Below are 15,585 nucleotides of genomic sequence, written 5' to 3' on the forward strand. Positions count from 1 at the left end.
GTATTACAAAGTCGAAATTTTTTTTGTAGGAAATGTTTTTAGTTGGAAATTAAATAGTATTATAATTTACAGATATGCAGTAATGGTTGATTCTTTATGTTTAGAACTAATTTTGTTTGATAATATTTTTATACATGATTTTATACGATTTCTTTTATAATTTTTAGGTGTCGACTTCGGCGCTGGTGGAATAGTTGGTATCGTCATAGCCGTTATATTCTTGCTAGTCATTGTCTTTTTGTTAATATTCGCCAAAGCAACAAATCGATGGTGTTTCGGAGGTAAGTTCGAAAATTTGTTTTACCTGATTGTTACCGAAATAAGTAGCATGCCTTGTATGAAGTTTGACATACATACATACATACATATATTATAATATTTAGACAGCATGTTAAGTAATCAAAGTTTTGTTTCATATCGACATTAAAAATTCATTACCAATTGCTTGCCAAATGTTTTGAACCCCCTGGTATTTACTATTGCTATGTTATATTTAGGAATAATTAAATCTGTTTTATGAGATTTTTGGAAAATATTTCGATTTTATTATTTATTCGTTATGGCATTCAGCGAATAATTTAATATTATATTTACAATTTTAACATAATTTAATTTTTTTAACTCAATAAATATATCATAAAAACATAGATATTCTGTTAGCTTTTCCTGAAGTGACATAAAATGAAGAAATGTCACGTCATATTTACTACATATTTTCAACCTCTGCATAAAATAATACAAGACATTTTGAAAGTCATCTAAAAGCATATATACATACATTTTCATCATTGAAATAAACATTAAGTAGTTCACTTGTGTTTTCTATTTACTTGCTAAATATCTAAATCAACTTGGCAACAAGTTGATTAGCTTCCTATTTTGATACAAATTTCTAATTTTTACAGCTTAACTTTGAACGGGTAAAAGCTTTGAAATATTTATTATGTTTTTCTTAAACGCTTTTATATTATTCTAAATTCTATTCCTATATTCTCAAAAATATTTATTGAAGATTGACAATTAGCATTTTATTCATTTTTTTGGTTACAATATTTATTATTTTTTTCATATTGAAAATATAATAATAATTTATTTACTTTATGTTGCTTAAAAAATTGTGCCTCAGGAATGATGAAATAAATTTTAATTTGAATATTGGATTGTCAATCTTTAATATTATTTTATGTTTATTTATATATAATCGATTGAGCTTGTTTGTTTTGTCAATGATTGTGTAGGTAAAATAAAAATATATATTCATAAATATATGTTTAATAGTACGTGTATACATTTCAGATTATTTATTCTTATATCGTTGTATATTTTTGCACTTTTTTTTTCCTTAACGAATGTTTTCCTTAATTGTGTGTCATTTTAAATACATATGTAGAGAGAAAGCTTTTTATTTTAAACTAAAACAATTTCAGACCAGTGATGTAATTTTTATTTTATTTTAATGAAATGAATAGCCAAAACAAGCAATCAAGAACTAACTTTTTATTCCTTAGCTGTAGACCTTTGATTTTTTGAACATTGCCTCTAACAATTTGATGAAATGTGTATCGTTGCCCTTTTCTACTGGCTTTATGAATATGAATTTCATTGTTTTATTTCCTAGTATGTAGCATGATTTCCATTTAGTTAATTTTTGCTTGCATTTTAAACAATATTTTGTTTCACGTTGAGTTAAATATGAATTTTTATCTACCATAAATATTCATTAGTGAAAGGAAATTATGATTTTTATGATATGTGAGCCATGTAGGTAAAATACATATTATATTTGATCAAACTTTCAAAAATAGTCCTTCATACCAATATTTATTTACATTATTTATATTGTATTTCTTGTGTTGAAAGAGTATTAATTATGTACTTGTATACAAAAACTGCTTTTATATTTACTATCCTAGTTTTTCATGTTATAATATGTATGTATTTACATTTGAATGAATTTTACATTTTTACACATCTGGTTTTTTCAAAAAGACATGTTCATAAAATATAAAATGCATGTTCAGTTGTTTGAATCATTTTAAATGTTATATTTGGCCCTCTTATCTCATCTTTAGGTACATCAAACGGTGTGATCATGACAATGCTTTTCAAATTTAACATACACTCAAACTCTATTAAATCTTAAGTATTATTATTTTCTTTTTGGATTAGATAGCTAGAGAAGTTAGTACTTGATTGCTTACAGGTGGTGTTTTGAGAACTGACATTCCCGATGCTGGAGATTCGGAAGTGCCACTTCCTGGCGAGAAAGGCGATGGAAATCATTCTGTTGGTACCGTTAATCTATCTCACGAGGACTACATTCCCAACGGCAATGGCAAAGCTGCTGACATCAAAGCTCTTCCGATGGAAAAGCCCGACACAGCAGTTTAGTTCACATAGCCGATAAATACAATAGACATACCCAGTTTGAAGTGGTTGAAGTGATGCGTTATCAAAATGGTCGGTTTCAATATAAGACTTGATCTCATAATAATATCAGGAATGCTCCGATTGCGTTTAAAATGTCAAATTGCACTTTTTATTTGAAAATTTTTGTTTTCTTGAGTGTTAATGTATATGTTAGTACAATATATATGTGTATAACAATTGCATTTACCTTATGAACAATGTGAGCATTCCTAAGTGGGTCACTTTTTTTTTTTAATTTAATTACATTATTTTTGTCGTTCATCATCCTTTATATACATATTTGATAATATTATATTTATTTGTGATCTAATTAATCTCATACAAGAATTTCATGTCTATTATAATATAATTATTCAATAATTCAACTTAATTTTCAAACAATTGTAAAAAAAATTAATTTTCATTAATGCTAAATTAAGATTTTTTCCTCCTTCTAACCTTTATAGCTTTTCCAGTTGAAAGAAGAAAATGAAATAGTATTTATATATGTATACATACATATATAAATAGTATGCATAATATATAGATTCAAAGTAATGCCCCATTTTTTATATTAAACAAGCACTTGTTAAAATGGCATCCGTCAAAATATTAAAAATGCATTTAATTATCAATATGTTGATAACTTTTTTACTGTTGTTTGAAAATAATATCTTTTTATTTCTATTTTTTATCAACATTAGGCAGCAAATGTTTAGTATTTATCTCAATTGATTTGGGATCAATAGAATATGTACATATATATCTGTGTATGTAAAATTGCAACTAATATACATACATACATGCAACTAAATGCTTCTTCAGAAATATTCCAATTATAATATTTATTTTTGAAATGTTTGTGCTTAATCTCAATAGTATGATATTGTTTTTTTTTTTGTACATAGGCAAAATGGTTGTAAAAAAATAGTTTTATCGAAATATTAACCAACTCATGTCTATGTGTATGTACGATTTACAAGGGTGTGTTTATTTATGTGTATGTGCAGATATGTATATGTTTGTGGGAATAGTTGTGTCAGGCTTATGAATGTCCAAGAATGCTTGGTTACTTTCTTGAACTGGAGTCACGATTGTAATATATGTATTACGATCTGACATTTCAAGGTAGATCTTTTAGGATATTTGAAATGCAAACAAATGCACACATTTGATTATATGTGTGAAAATTTATTCAATTAAAATAAATTATGTGTCGTTTGTGTAACGCATATAATATAGTACTTCCATATTTGACTAAAATATATTATATGTATTATATATTTGTGTGCAACATTTCGATTTTAATTATCATGTATAATACATATGTTAAACCCAATGCATAAAATTACCCACTTCATGAAAATATGAACGGTGCAAGCCAGTTTCTTGGTTGGTTTTCTTATATATTGAAATGTCAGTTGGTTTAGTTGAAAAAATGTTATAGAAGTCACTGTTTCACTTCGTAAAATAAACAAAATAAATTCGGTAACATTTCATAAAATCAGTAGATGTTTGTGACGATTTCATGAAAAGAGCAACTGCTTGATCACATTTTGACGTTTTCATGAAATGAACAATTTCACGGATTGGGTTTGGCATAAACATATACATACATATATACGGTATATGCATCTCCATACATATATTTATCTATATTTAAAAATATCCTTCTAATGAAATGTAAATTATATACATACACATTCATATGTTAAGTCGTAAGATGTGCGTATATGTATAATATATAATATTTGTTATAGAGAAAAAATATTATACTTAAATTTTTGAAGGGTGATGTTTTTATGATAAATAGTATATAAAGTGTTTCTTTGTTAAGTATTTCCATGGTATTCTATTGTCCACATTTATATATGAATATCAATCTTTATACTTAGAAATCATTCGAATTCCTGAAATTGTATATATAGCGTGCCATACTATATTCTTAACAATTTTTCTAAATTGTGTTTCCTTAGAGAGTTCAATACATTGTCGAAATTATTCAACCTTCGCGTTTTACGGCAGTCATATTTTTTATTTGCAGTAAAATTGAATGAATTGTATTTTTCAATTATTGCTAAAAGGAATATTATCAAAATTCATTTTAGAATATTCATATCTGTTCGAATATATAATATGTATAATGATAATATTTGTATTGATACTTCTTTTTTCTCATTATTTTTTTCTGATGATTAATTAATTATTTTAAAATTCCATTACATGTTAATTAGGCTATTTTCACTCATTCTAAGTATTAGTATAATTTTTGAGATTACTGTTTTTTTTTTATATTAAACCAAAATGATAAATATATAAACACTGCCAGTATTCTGAAGAATCTCACTATAAATTTTTGTAACATTCACTATATTATAATCTCATACTTATCCTATTTTTTTATAATTTACTGAGACAACCTAAAATCCCCTTAATATCGTGTCTCCAAATTACAACTTATCATTTTTATAAAATTATGTCGTTTTCAAATGTTTTTAATTTTATTGTGTTGACGTGGACCAAATCGGACATGAATTTTGATTTTTGTAGCAGCTAGGGGATTTTTATGTTGTGATTTTCTTAGCAAAAAAAATATGCAGCAAGTTTAAATATGTATTGAATAATATATCAACTTAAATGTTCTCATATTACATATTTCACATTTTTATTTAGTTTTTCGTTTTGTATACACGCATCATATAATTATAAGAAAAACCCATTCTTGATTATGAACTTCTCAGTATATGTGAAAACTTTCAATGGTAGTGTTCTACCAAGTACTGAACAAGATTGCGGAATTAAATATCGAATATCTTAAAATTGTAACACTTCGATGTGAGAAAGACGTAAATTTGATATATCTATTATTATTACTGGTATAATAAATTATTTCATTTGAAAACGATGTTTTAAGATCACCTTTTTGCAAATAAAATGTGTGATTTACTTACGAATCGCCTATTATTTCTCCCATGACATCTGAAAGCAATGGCAACCAATTGGTAACTAAAACAATTACACAATAAAACAATCCTAAATATTGAAACTGTCCAAAATCAAATTTAAAACATCAATATGTCAAGAGCGTATTTTGAATTTATGTAATTATGAGTTAAGAATATATATATATATATTATATAGTAAGTATTCAACTTCATTATAATTTAAGACATGCTTATTTCAATCGACTATTATTTGAATATTAAAAAATGTAATGAGTGTTATATTTCTTATTGAAATTACAGACCGTGTTGAGCATCGAGGCAAACCCCGTAGTGCCGGCGAATCGTAAGTTCTATATACCTTTTGTTGAAACTAAGCTTACATCATTTTAGTAAATTAATCATCTTTAACCTTCCATTTTTATTTATAAATTATTTAATTTGATTGAAAATTTAATCAATGTTCATAAATTAAATAACCAATGTAAATTAACTAGTTTGCAATACTCACACTAAATATTAGACAATTGCTAATTTTTTTTCTTATTCGTATTACTTAACGTTTTTCCAACTAAAAAACACCTTTGCATGATTTTATTTTCCATATTTAGATTATATTTAGAATACTTACGATAATATGTGCAATTTATTAATACTATCATTGCATCAATCGAGACTAACCTGTATGCATCAGTGGCGTGCGATGACCTTATTTGATATCACTTAATCGTTATCTCTATCAAAACTTGTATATTCATACATGAGGCAAGCCACTGATGTGCAATGTTTTTTTTTTTTGTAAATAACTTCTGCATGCTGCATGTTAAAATTGGGGGGAATTTCACGTTTTCTTTTAGGGATACGAATAAGGAAGATCTATTAACGTCGCCAGCTGATCGTGTTGCATCCCCGACTGCCAGATCAGCTGATTCCCCGTCGATAAATTCTTTATATGTCGACAGTGATGACAGTATGGCGCACGAAGAAGTACATATTAACACACCACCTAACAGAGCCAATGTTAGGAGTTACAGTACAGATATCTATTAAATGTCTCTTAGTCAAGGGACTCTGGAACCGATACTTCACTGATGTAACCCAGTGATCAAGTACAATCTAGTTTTAAGTGCACCATTCGACTGATTAAACACACAGAGATAACACACAACATATTGTGATCAAGCTTTATTATACATATGTTTTTGTTTTTTTTTTCTTTCTCTTTGCACGGCTATCACATTTTGCCATGAACAAAACCTAATATTTAACATTTAATATTACCAATTGTATTCATTATTATTGTCATTAGTTTTTAAGTTAAAAGTGTCATATATTAAATTATTTAAAATGCCAGTCGAATGAATAACCATCCGCTAAAACTACTCGTATCATGTTAATTACTAGGGTAACCATATTTCCCAGGACTCAAAACGGGACGCTCCGCAAAAAATTTTCCACCCCCCTCTATATAAAAAAAAAATGTGTTGCACGTTCAAAATTTTTGTAATTCTTCCTTCAAATAACCATTAATATCATCAAGGAATTATAATTTTTTCAGAATGTGTAATTCTTGTGTACAAAAAAAATAGAAACAAGTTAAAAAAATTTATATAATATTCGAAGTTCGTGCAACGCAGGTAAATTTTTTTTCTGAATTGTGTAAAATCAACAAATAAAATAACAACAAATTTTCCCAAAAAGATATTCTCGGTTTCTTTTAATTGCCAAAATTATGTCCGACTGAAAATTTTCATTTGTTCTTTTGTTAAGAGGGCTGTATACCCGAAACCTTATTTTTGTTGCCGTTCCTTTCTTCGATATATATATTGAGTGAATGCGACAATATATATCAATATATATATTGAGTGAATGCGACAGTTGCGCTTCGACCAGATAATACGTATTTTAAATCGACAAAATCGAGGTTTCGTATTCTCCTATTTTCTCCTCCAAAACTGGACCATTTTTAAAAAAAATTTCATCATCGGTATGATAAAAATATTTTCTGTGCAACTATGTGCATATATTTTTTAAAATCGACCGTTAAATAAGCACGCTGGACTCTTTTCGTGGGTGTAAAAAAGAGGCGATTTTATAGATGGTTTCTAGCTCCTATAAAAAATAACTAATCAAAAAAATAAAACAATAGATGCATCCCAATGGTGGATATCCATAGCATATTAAAATATAATTTCTCTAGTGCCATAATTGAGGAAGGGAGAAGTGTAATACGTTTGTATGGACAAAGCGCTGGTGTCCAGCCCTCTTAAGTAATATAATTTTTACGAGAACGCACATATATTTCGTTAAAAGAAGTAATTGAAACAAGATAAAAAATAAAATAAAATATAATATTCTATTTTATATATATTTCAAAAAATTATGATGAAAATAAAATGAATCTTGTAACAAAATATTTAAATTTTACTTTTAAATTAATATATTGTATGTAAATGTATATTTATATAATAATAGTTTTTGAAAAAATAATTGATACGGAAACATATTTATTATTTTATATAATGAAATTCTTCTGTGCATCAGTGGACAGACAAAATGAGACAAATCGAACAATTTTACGAAAACGACGGGACGAACGCAAAGCACGTAAAAAACGTGACAGGCCCGGGCAAAACCTAAATTATCTTACGTGTATACTTTATTATTATATTACCTTATGTTTTTATTTATTATTTATTATTATTACCTTATGTGTTACCTTATGGGGCGTATGGTCAACCTAAATTACCTTAATGTAGTGGTTCCCAAACTTATTGCCTCAAAACTTCCTTTTGAAAAAAATATTAACTCCTAAACTTTCGTACAGAGCAAACATATTGATCTTTCCAAGCTATCTACATATGTATAATAGCACTTGTGAATCCCATTGATAAATAGGATGAATCGTAATTTCTTGTTTTGATATTTCTACTTTCTTGTTCCTTGTCGCTTATTTTCCTACTATCTTTACTTGTATTATATTATAGTTAGTATACTATAATACAAGTAATTATAGTTATTATAATATACATAATATGCCTTCCTTTGTACTAGATGGTAAACCTCCCAGTTTGGAAATCGCTGCCTTAATGTATAAACATTGTATTCATATTTTCATATATAGATATATATATCAAGTTTTACCTCTGAAGTCTATGACTACAGCTAGCAAAATATATTAAATATTAAAGCTGTAATTATTTCATCCAATGATGAAGGGGGGGGGGGGGTGATAAGAGCAATGTCCTCGATCGCCCTATTAATTTCATAAGAGGTACAAAGTAACTACATACATGTACGTATCTCTATCAGAGACCCAATCTCTGTCACATCAGTAGTTGATATTCTACGGAGAAATTTGCTTTAACCCAATGGAAACTTAAGACTGTTTATCTTGCAAAGTTTTTGTGTTTGTTAAATATTCTTTTAAACCATATCGCTCCCCCCCCCATGAAAAATTCTTGGATCTGTCACTGGTTTTATAGCAAATTTTGAACCGTAAATATTTTGTACGGTATTTCATTACCAATTCTAATTAATATCTGATATTGACCATTTTATCATCTCAATTTTTATACAGAAAAATTATTAATATTTCATAATGCTTGTAACGTAAGTAAGTATTTATTATTTTATATATATATATATAATCTGTACCAATTTGAGAAAACGTGTATGTTAAAAGTAAGCCATTTGGAATAGGCCACTATGACTATAATTCCATACGGTTCTTACCATTACAATATCAATTTAAGCATTTGATTTAAAATTTGTATTTTTTTTAATTTTAAAATAACCTTTTATTAAATATATTTTTTTGTTTTTTTGTTGTGTTTTATGTATTCATTTTTGGAATAAATTTTTAAAATATATCTGTTTTATAATATCTGTACACAGTAAAATAAAATCGTTGCAACGGCATTCCTTTTGATACCTAACATTTAAAAAATAACATTTCCTTGCTTTTCAATGGTGTTTGATTGTTTTTTCTGTAATTAATACTTATATTAGATTGAGAACGATTTGATTTAATAAGTGTGGTTAATTTCAACTTACAAACTAACTCAATCTGATCTATATTAATATTACATATTTTTCATAGCTATATTTGTTTAAAATTTAATTTATTACTGATAGCAGCGATACGGAGAGCACAAACGAAGGACCACATGCTCGAGGAAAGTCAGCCAAAGTCAAAAATGAAGAAAACCCTGAATCCAAAGAAAGCACACCTATGACCCGGCAGTCTATCATTCCCAAATCATTCAATTTAAAGTCTCTCTTACCTGGTGGATCGAAAAACAAAGATAAAGTTGGTCAAATTGAAAGTGGCGTTACACTCGATCCTAAAGTTGAAGAAGAAAAAGTCAGCACACTTCCCATCATCAATTTAAATATATTTGTATTTATAAATAATATTCATTGATTGTTTTGTGATTTTAGCCCTTGCAATCTAAAATAAACCCAACTGAGATTGTCTATGCAGAATTATCGCTCGGACCGACTACGGTGCAAGAAAACAAACCGCAACACGACAGAACTGAATATGCTGAGATTGTTTATAAGAAGCAACCGATTGAAAATCAGATGGAGACGAAAGACGTCCAGTCCGCTGAATCTAAATAAATCAAATTATTTACCAAACATGATTTTTTCACACACTTTTTTTCTGATAAAATGTTCACCAAAGTGTCTTACCTAATGAGAACGCGAAAACTCACAAATATGGATAATTTTTTTTGTATACAGTTAATAATGATAAGAATCTGTAGATGTTTTATGAATATTTAACCATTTCCAAAATATTTTTAGTTCGATCTTTACGTTTGTGTTATTTTTACCCACTTTTCAACAATAAGGCTAATTAAACATTATTCAAATGTAAGACCTAGTATGTTGAAAAAAAGTTTTTTTGATATTATCTAATTCGTCCATAACGAATTTGAGTTGTATTTGTATTATTAAATTAATATAAATCAAATTTTATTATACTACTTTGACTAAGTGCTACACTGTTGTGTATGGATGTGAAAATTTGACGATTTTTACTTTTAATTTTGGAAAGAGAGAGAAATATAGATAGTAAACGTTAGTCATTTTGTACTTATATCTATACATATTTATAATAATAAAATTTTCATACTTTTCAAGTGTTACCAAATTCAAAATTATCATACACTGTTAAACGATTATAGAAAAAATATATAATTATTGAAATGTCATCCAATAACATAACATTATCTCAATTTGCTAACTAAACATTATAAACAAACCTATAGGTACATATTCAAATAAATATAATCAATTTAGTATTTTTATATTATTATTAATTTGTACATGTGTACGTATTGCAATTTAATAAAACAACATAAAACTCTGCTCTGATCTATAAACATATGTGTAGTATAATATTTGCATTCGTATACATTTCCTATTCTGTTTACCTCAAATTATATAAAATTAACGAAAAATTCAAAACACGCTGTATGTAAATTGTATTGTCTTTCGCTTAAGTTATTTATATCATAAGGTATTTTTATAAGATATATCTAATACCTACGACGTAAGTTCAAGTACAATTATTTATATTTAATACGTATTTATTAATAGATATTCATGTTTTCTATTTTTGTAACAAAATGCACCCACTTATCACGTACATGTACACGCACATTTCTGTTTATCATATTTTAAATAAGTCCAATTTAAATGGTCGGTTTTTCTTATATATTTTAATATAGTATTATATTTTCGCAAAAATTACCAGCTGTAGTTTATTGTGAAATGTGATGAATTTAATTGTAGCATCGAAATTTTGTTCTCTTTATGTGAATGCTGTTCTGGCAAATTTTTAGCTTATAATAATTGGTGTTTAATTTTATTTTTTATGCTTTTATATTATAAATGATAGAAGGTGCCATTCTGTACGAAAACATACTTTGGTACGCATTGACTTTCATAGATGTCTCTATATATTAAAATAAAATGTAAAATTTTAGAATTACATTACATATATGCTTTGAAAATGTATAATAATTACATCCGATGTGTGTACATTTTTCAAATTAAATTTTCAACACATATAGTGTATCGCATTTGTATAAATAAATTTATGAAAAATATAACATTGTCTTTTGTCATTATGAAATTCATGGAGATTTGTTTCATCCATTTCTTTGGTTTCTAGTTACTATTCGTCGATTTAGATTTAAGTACCAATTTATCAGTGAGTTGATCGCACATATCTTAAATTTCGGTAAACCTGAGAGGACGAGTGATTATTCATAATCATTTTTTTTAGGTATAAATGCTACAAATAAAACAAACTTTTGAAGGTTGATACATTTTATTAGAATGAAAACTTAAGTGCTAATTAATATCACTGATTTAATCAGATTTCTTACCACATTAAAAGCTTAAATCACATCATGCATAAGGAAAAAAACACAATTTCCACATTCTTAATGATTAATAACAGACCCCTTCGGTATGGTGTGCAAAAACAAAGAAGGACTTTGAAATATATTGCAATTGCAATTAATCACATAGTTTGGTTTGCAAACATATAAGTTAATTCGAAAACTTACCTTACTTTTAAGTATTTAATTAAGTATGCATACAACATTCATTGATTCGGTTTTAGAATATGTATTTATTAATATGACCTATTTTGACACATATGTACTATGTATATAGAAATGCTTTCATTTTGTTTGGAATACAACCACTCTTGGGTTTAAATATAAAATAATCCGATTTGATTTTACCGAGCTTTAATGAAAGCTAAATAATAACCTTGCATTAAATAAATTCATATGTATATAAAAAAAATGTATCAGTCCAACATGATTAAAAAATGGAAAAATTATACAAGTTTCAATTCTATTGAGAACTTTTATATAAATCAAATACATTCATGGTACATATGAACAAAATATTCAACTTACATGAAAATCAAATCATTTGAAATAATATACATACATTCCTCAGTCTTACATGCTACATATTTCTGTTATTAATCTATTTGATACACTTAGAATATTGTAAAGTTTTCTTTGAAACATTTAATACAACATCAATGATTATTCAAATAACAGATATCCTGATAAATAAATGCAGTTAACATTAAATTAGCACTCGTTCGTGCAAAACATACAAAATTACTTAACATACTGCTTCAATTTTGAGACACTTAGGATACATTAGAGAAATATTTAGAATATAATACTCAGGGGCGTCATTTGGGGGGAGGCTGGGGTGGGCAGTCGCCCCCCCCCCCTAGATTTGAACAGAACTATCCACGTTGTTAAATTTATTATTATGGATTTGAAATAAAATACAAAATCAACAAAAATAGAATATTGAAATTCTTTAGAACACTGTCAGGTATAAACACGTCGATTTTTCCCATAAAAAAAATGATAAATGAACTCCCAAATATATTTTGTTTTGTTGATTGTTTTGCTGTGAAAGGTATTTGTAAAACTCGTATATCCTATGAGCCAAATTGTTGAATGGGTTTGCCGGTTTATTACTGAAAAAACGATTAAAAGAAAGTTAAAAGTCATTCTTTACTGCCCAAAAAGTTTGCCCCCCCCCCCCCCCTGGGAAAAGCTGAAATGACGCCCCTGATAAAACTCATTACAAATCGAAATGTGGATCACTTAAGTTTGATCAAAACATTTAATAAGCGTTTTTTTTTTCAACAAATTTTGGTAAGAAGAATGTCATAGAAAAATATCTACTGATTATAAATAAGAGCTTTTGAAGCTCACTTATTATAACGGCCAAAAATTTTATTTTTGTGCCGATTACACATGTATAATTTTAAGCTTCTCAAAGTACCAGTTGAACAAATATAGTTTTAAAAAGAAAGTGTTTACACATTGATTCCAAGAGATGGCTCACTAATAGGGATGCAACTAAACAATCGTCAACACCCATAAACCTTGAGAAGCATAACTAAAATTGAGATCTAACAGAATTCTTAAAAAATTATATGTATGTATATTGAAAAAGTATTCACTCTTTCTCAGTTTTAATAACATGAGACTCTTCATTGCGCTCTACTTTTATTTCACACTCAGGCGAATCTTCCTTTGGTGTATCTGTATTTTCTGCAGATGCTTTAGTTTCTGGATTGTTCATTACTGTTTGCATGAACATTTTGGTCTCGGCCTGCAATGCTGCTAACTTTTGTTGCAATTGTTGATTCTGCTTCATCAACATCACAGTGCGCATTGCTATCTCGATAAGACTCTCCCGTCTGATTTGGTACCGTGGTTGCAGCTTTTGCCATGGTCCATCCGAATGCTTGTTGGATACATTCAACCTTTGCATATGCTGAAAACTAGCACTTGTCGCTGGCGCCACAGCTCCTGTTGAAACAGGAACGAGGCTGGCTCGAATTGGCTCAGCGACCAACTGAGTTGATGGTACATTATTACGTACCGGAGGTGCAGGACGCATTCTCCTTGCCATACGGCTCCTCATTCGAGCATGGTGTATCCTGTTCAACCTCATTCCTGAAATAACAAAGCCATCCATGAATTGGTAAACATATGTATGTAAAGCTGAGACTACATCAATCACTGTATTCAAAAGATCACTTTGAATCTTATGAATAACTAAAATGAATGTATATATTCATCGTCTCAAGGAACGTTTTAATGTTGAAAATCTACAATTTGTTTTATTGCATAATGTAACACAAAGAAAAATTACCTCTCTTCAAGGGAGATGAACGGTCCTCGCACATATTTAAAGCTTCGTAGAATCGCAGTACTTCAGAGTAAATTAAAACTGAAACAAAAAACAGCGAATTAAAATCATGGGTATACATAGAAAAAAAAATATCATCTGTCATTTTGATGTGCGCATATGAATGTACACAAACAGCAAATAAAAAGCTTTGCAGTAATTTAACATCAGATTTATGATACCCCATTGTATAAATATTTATGATTTGAAAGTATTGATAGATATTCCTGAACAAATGTTCAAGATGGCCGAAATGATGTAAGACAAAGTATACAGACTTTTGTACTCAAATAATAATCAACGCTTTGAATATAAGTACAAAAAAAAAACCACTGCACAAGATAATAGAAGACAGTATTCGAACAACAATTATTAAAAGGTCAAGCAATACGATTTGATAAATCATTCGAAGTAACATATTTTCGACAATCTATGCACTATCATAAAATTATATTTTTTTTTTTGAGAATTTTGTTTATAATTCGTTCAAAATCAATACAATATTGAACATGTACGTACATACATACATACATACATACATACATACATAGCACAAAATCAAAACTAGTCTTGACACAATGGTTGAAAAAAAAAATCTACCACTATTTTAATATTTATTAACGTTTAACATTTGAATTCAAGCAAACATCTTGTAAAAGTTCCCAATATACAATACAATTTTGACAAAAAAATCTTTACATAGGAACCACCCACATAAAGAAAAACAGGTAAAAAAAATCGATGACATCTTAAATGATAAAAAAAATTCAATACTTAGCAAGAGGTTAACACTGTGTCAAAATAAATTTCAACACCATTTTGAATAAACGAATCGCTAAAAATAGACCTCGCAATGAACACAATCGAAAAATTTCATACACGAAAACTCACGATTCAAATAATGATTTATGGTGCCTGATAATTTATACTTGAATATATTTCTATAAAATGCTAAACATTGAAGCGCAATATGGCGAGGGCCACCTCTGTCAACTTACAGGGAAAATCACGAGTTTTCCCAGCGATCAGAACAACCTCCACCGAGGAAAGTCAGAGCACAACTGGCGGCCAGACCACACAACGGAAACTGGCTCTCGACAGCCAGACGAAGGTGGGGATTGAGACGATAAGGAAGGGGTAAATTTTCACGAGGAGTGTGAGGAGGCAGGGAGGGGCATTTGCACCGCACGTGGTTGAGGCAGGACAGGCACGCGGACACGAGCACTCTTTACCTTTATAGGGTAACCATACATCATCTTTTATGCCTTACAATCTTTCTCATCGATCTTTCATGTTATTTTTTAAATAAAGAAGTGCTCGAATGGTACCCAAGAAAATGCAAAAGGGTGAAAAAAAGGACACAGAGGAAATGGGCGAATCAAATTAGAGAAATGTGTAGGGTGAAATGGATAAGAAAATTAGGACGAAATCCAGAGAAGTGTTATACAATAGAAGGGTTCGGTGATTACTAGTC

General features: G+C 28.5%; 2 protein-coding genes across 4 annotated transcripts in view; one reads left to right on the forward strand and one right to left on the reverse strand.

Moving 5' to 3' along the window:
- LOC143913349 (fasciclin-3-like) overlaps positions 1-11,466 on the forward strand; it is a 251,026-nt gene extending 239,560 nt beyond the window's left edge. Inside the window, exons 10-13 of one of the 2 annotated variants that reach the window (XM_077433077.1) lie at positions 168-281; positions 5,655-5,697; positions 9,489-9,717; positions 9,795-11,466. In XM_077433077.1, coding sequence (XP_077289203.1) covers positions 168-281; positions 5,655-5,697; positions 9,489-9,717; positions 9,795-9,977 — 569 coding nt within the window. In that variant the 3' untranslated portion in view covers positions 9,978-11,466. Of the gene's footprint in view, positions 1-167; positions 282-5,654; positions 5,698-6,208; positions 7,759-9,488; positions 9,718-9,794 lie in introns of those variants that run through there. The other variant, XM_077433078.1, reaches the window with a different exon arrangement.
- Positions 11,467-11,679: 213 nt separating this feature from the next.
- On the reverse strand, positions 11,680-15,306 carry Cipc (Clock interacting protein circadian). 2 transcript variants are annotated; one of them, XR_013260702.1, is made up of 4 exons: positions 15,110-15,248; positions 14,076-14,153; positions 12,967-13,876; positions 11,682-12,603 (listed from the first exon to the last, which is right to left on the reverse strand). XR_013260702.1 is itself a non-coding variant. In XM_077433086.1 (3 exons), the coding sequence occupies exons 2-3, from the start codon at positions 14,107-14,109 to the stop codon at positions 13,374-13,376; spliced, it is 537 nt and encodes a 178-aa protein (XP_077289212.1). In that variant the 5' UTR covers positions 14,110-14,153; positions 15,110-15,306; the 3' UTR covers positions 11,680-13,373. The 2 variants fall into 2 exon arrangements, 1 of the variants encoding a protein (XP_077289212.1); XM_077433086.1 differs by having other exon boundaries at positions 11,680-13,876; positions 15,110-15,306.
- Between the last annotated feature and the right edge of the window lie 279 nt (positions 15,307-15,585).

Source organism: Arctopsyche grandis, chromosome 6 (genome assembly GCF_051622035.1).
Source record: "Arctopsyche grandis isolate Sample6627 chromosome 6, ASM5162203v2, whole genome shotgun sequence".
NCBI lineage: Eukaryota > Metazoa > Arthropoda > Insecta > Trichoptera > Hydropsychidae > Arctopsyche > Arctopsyche grandis.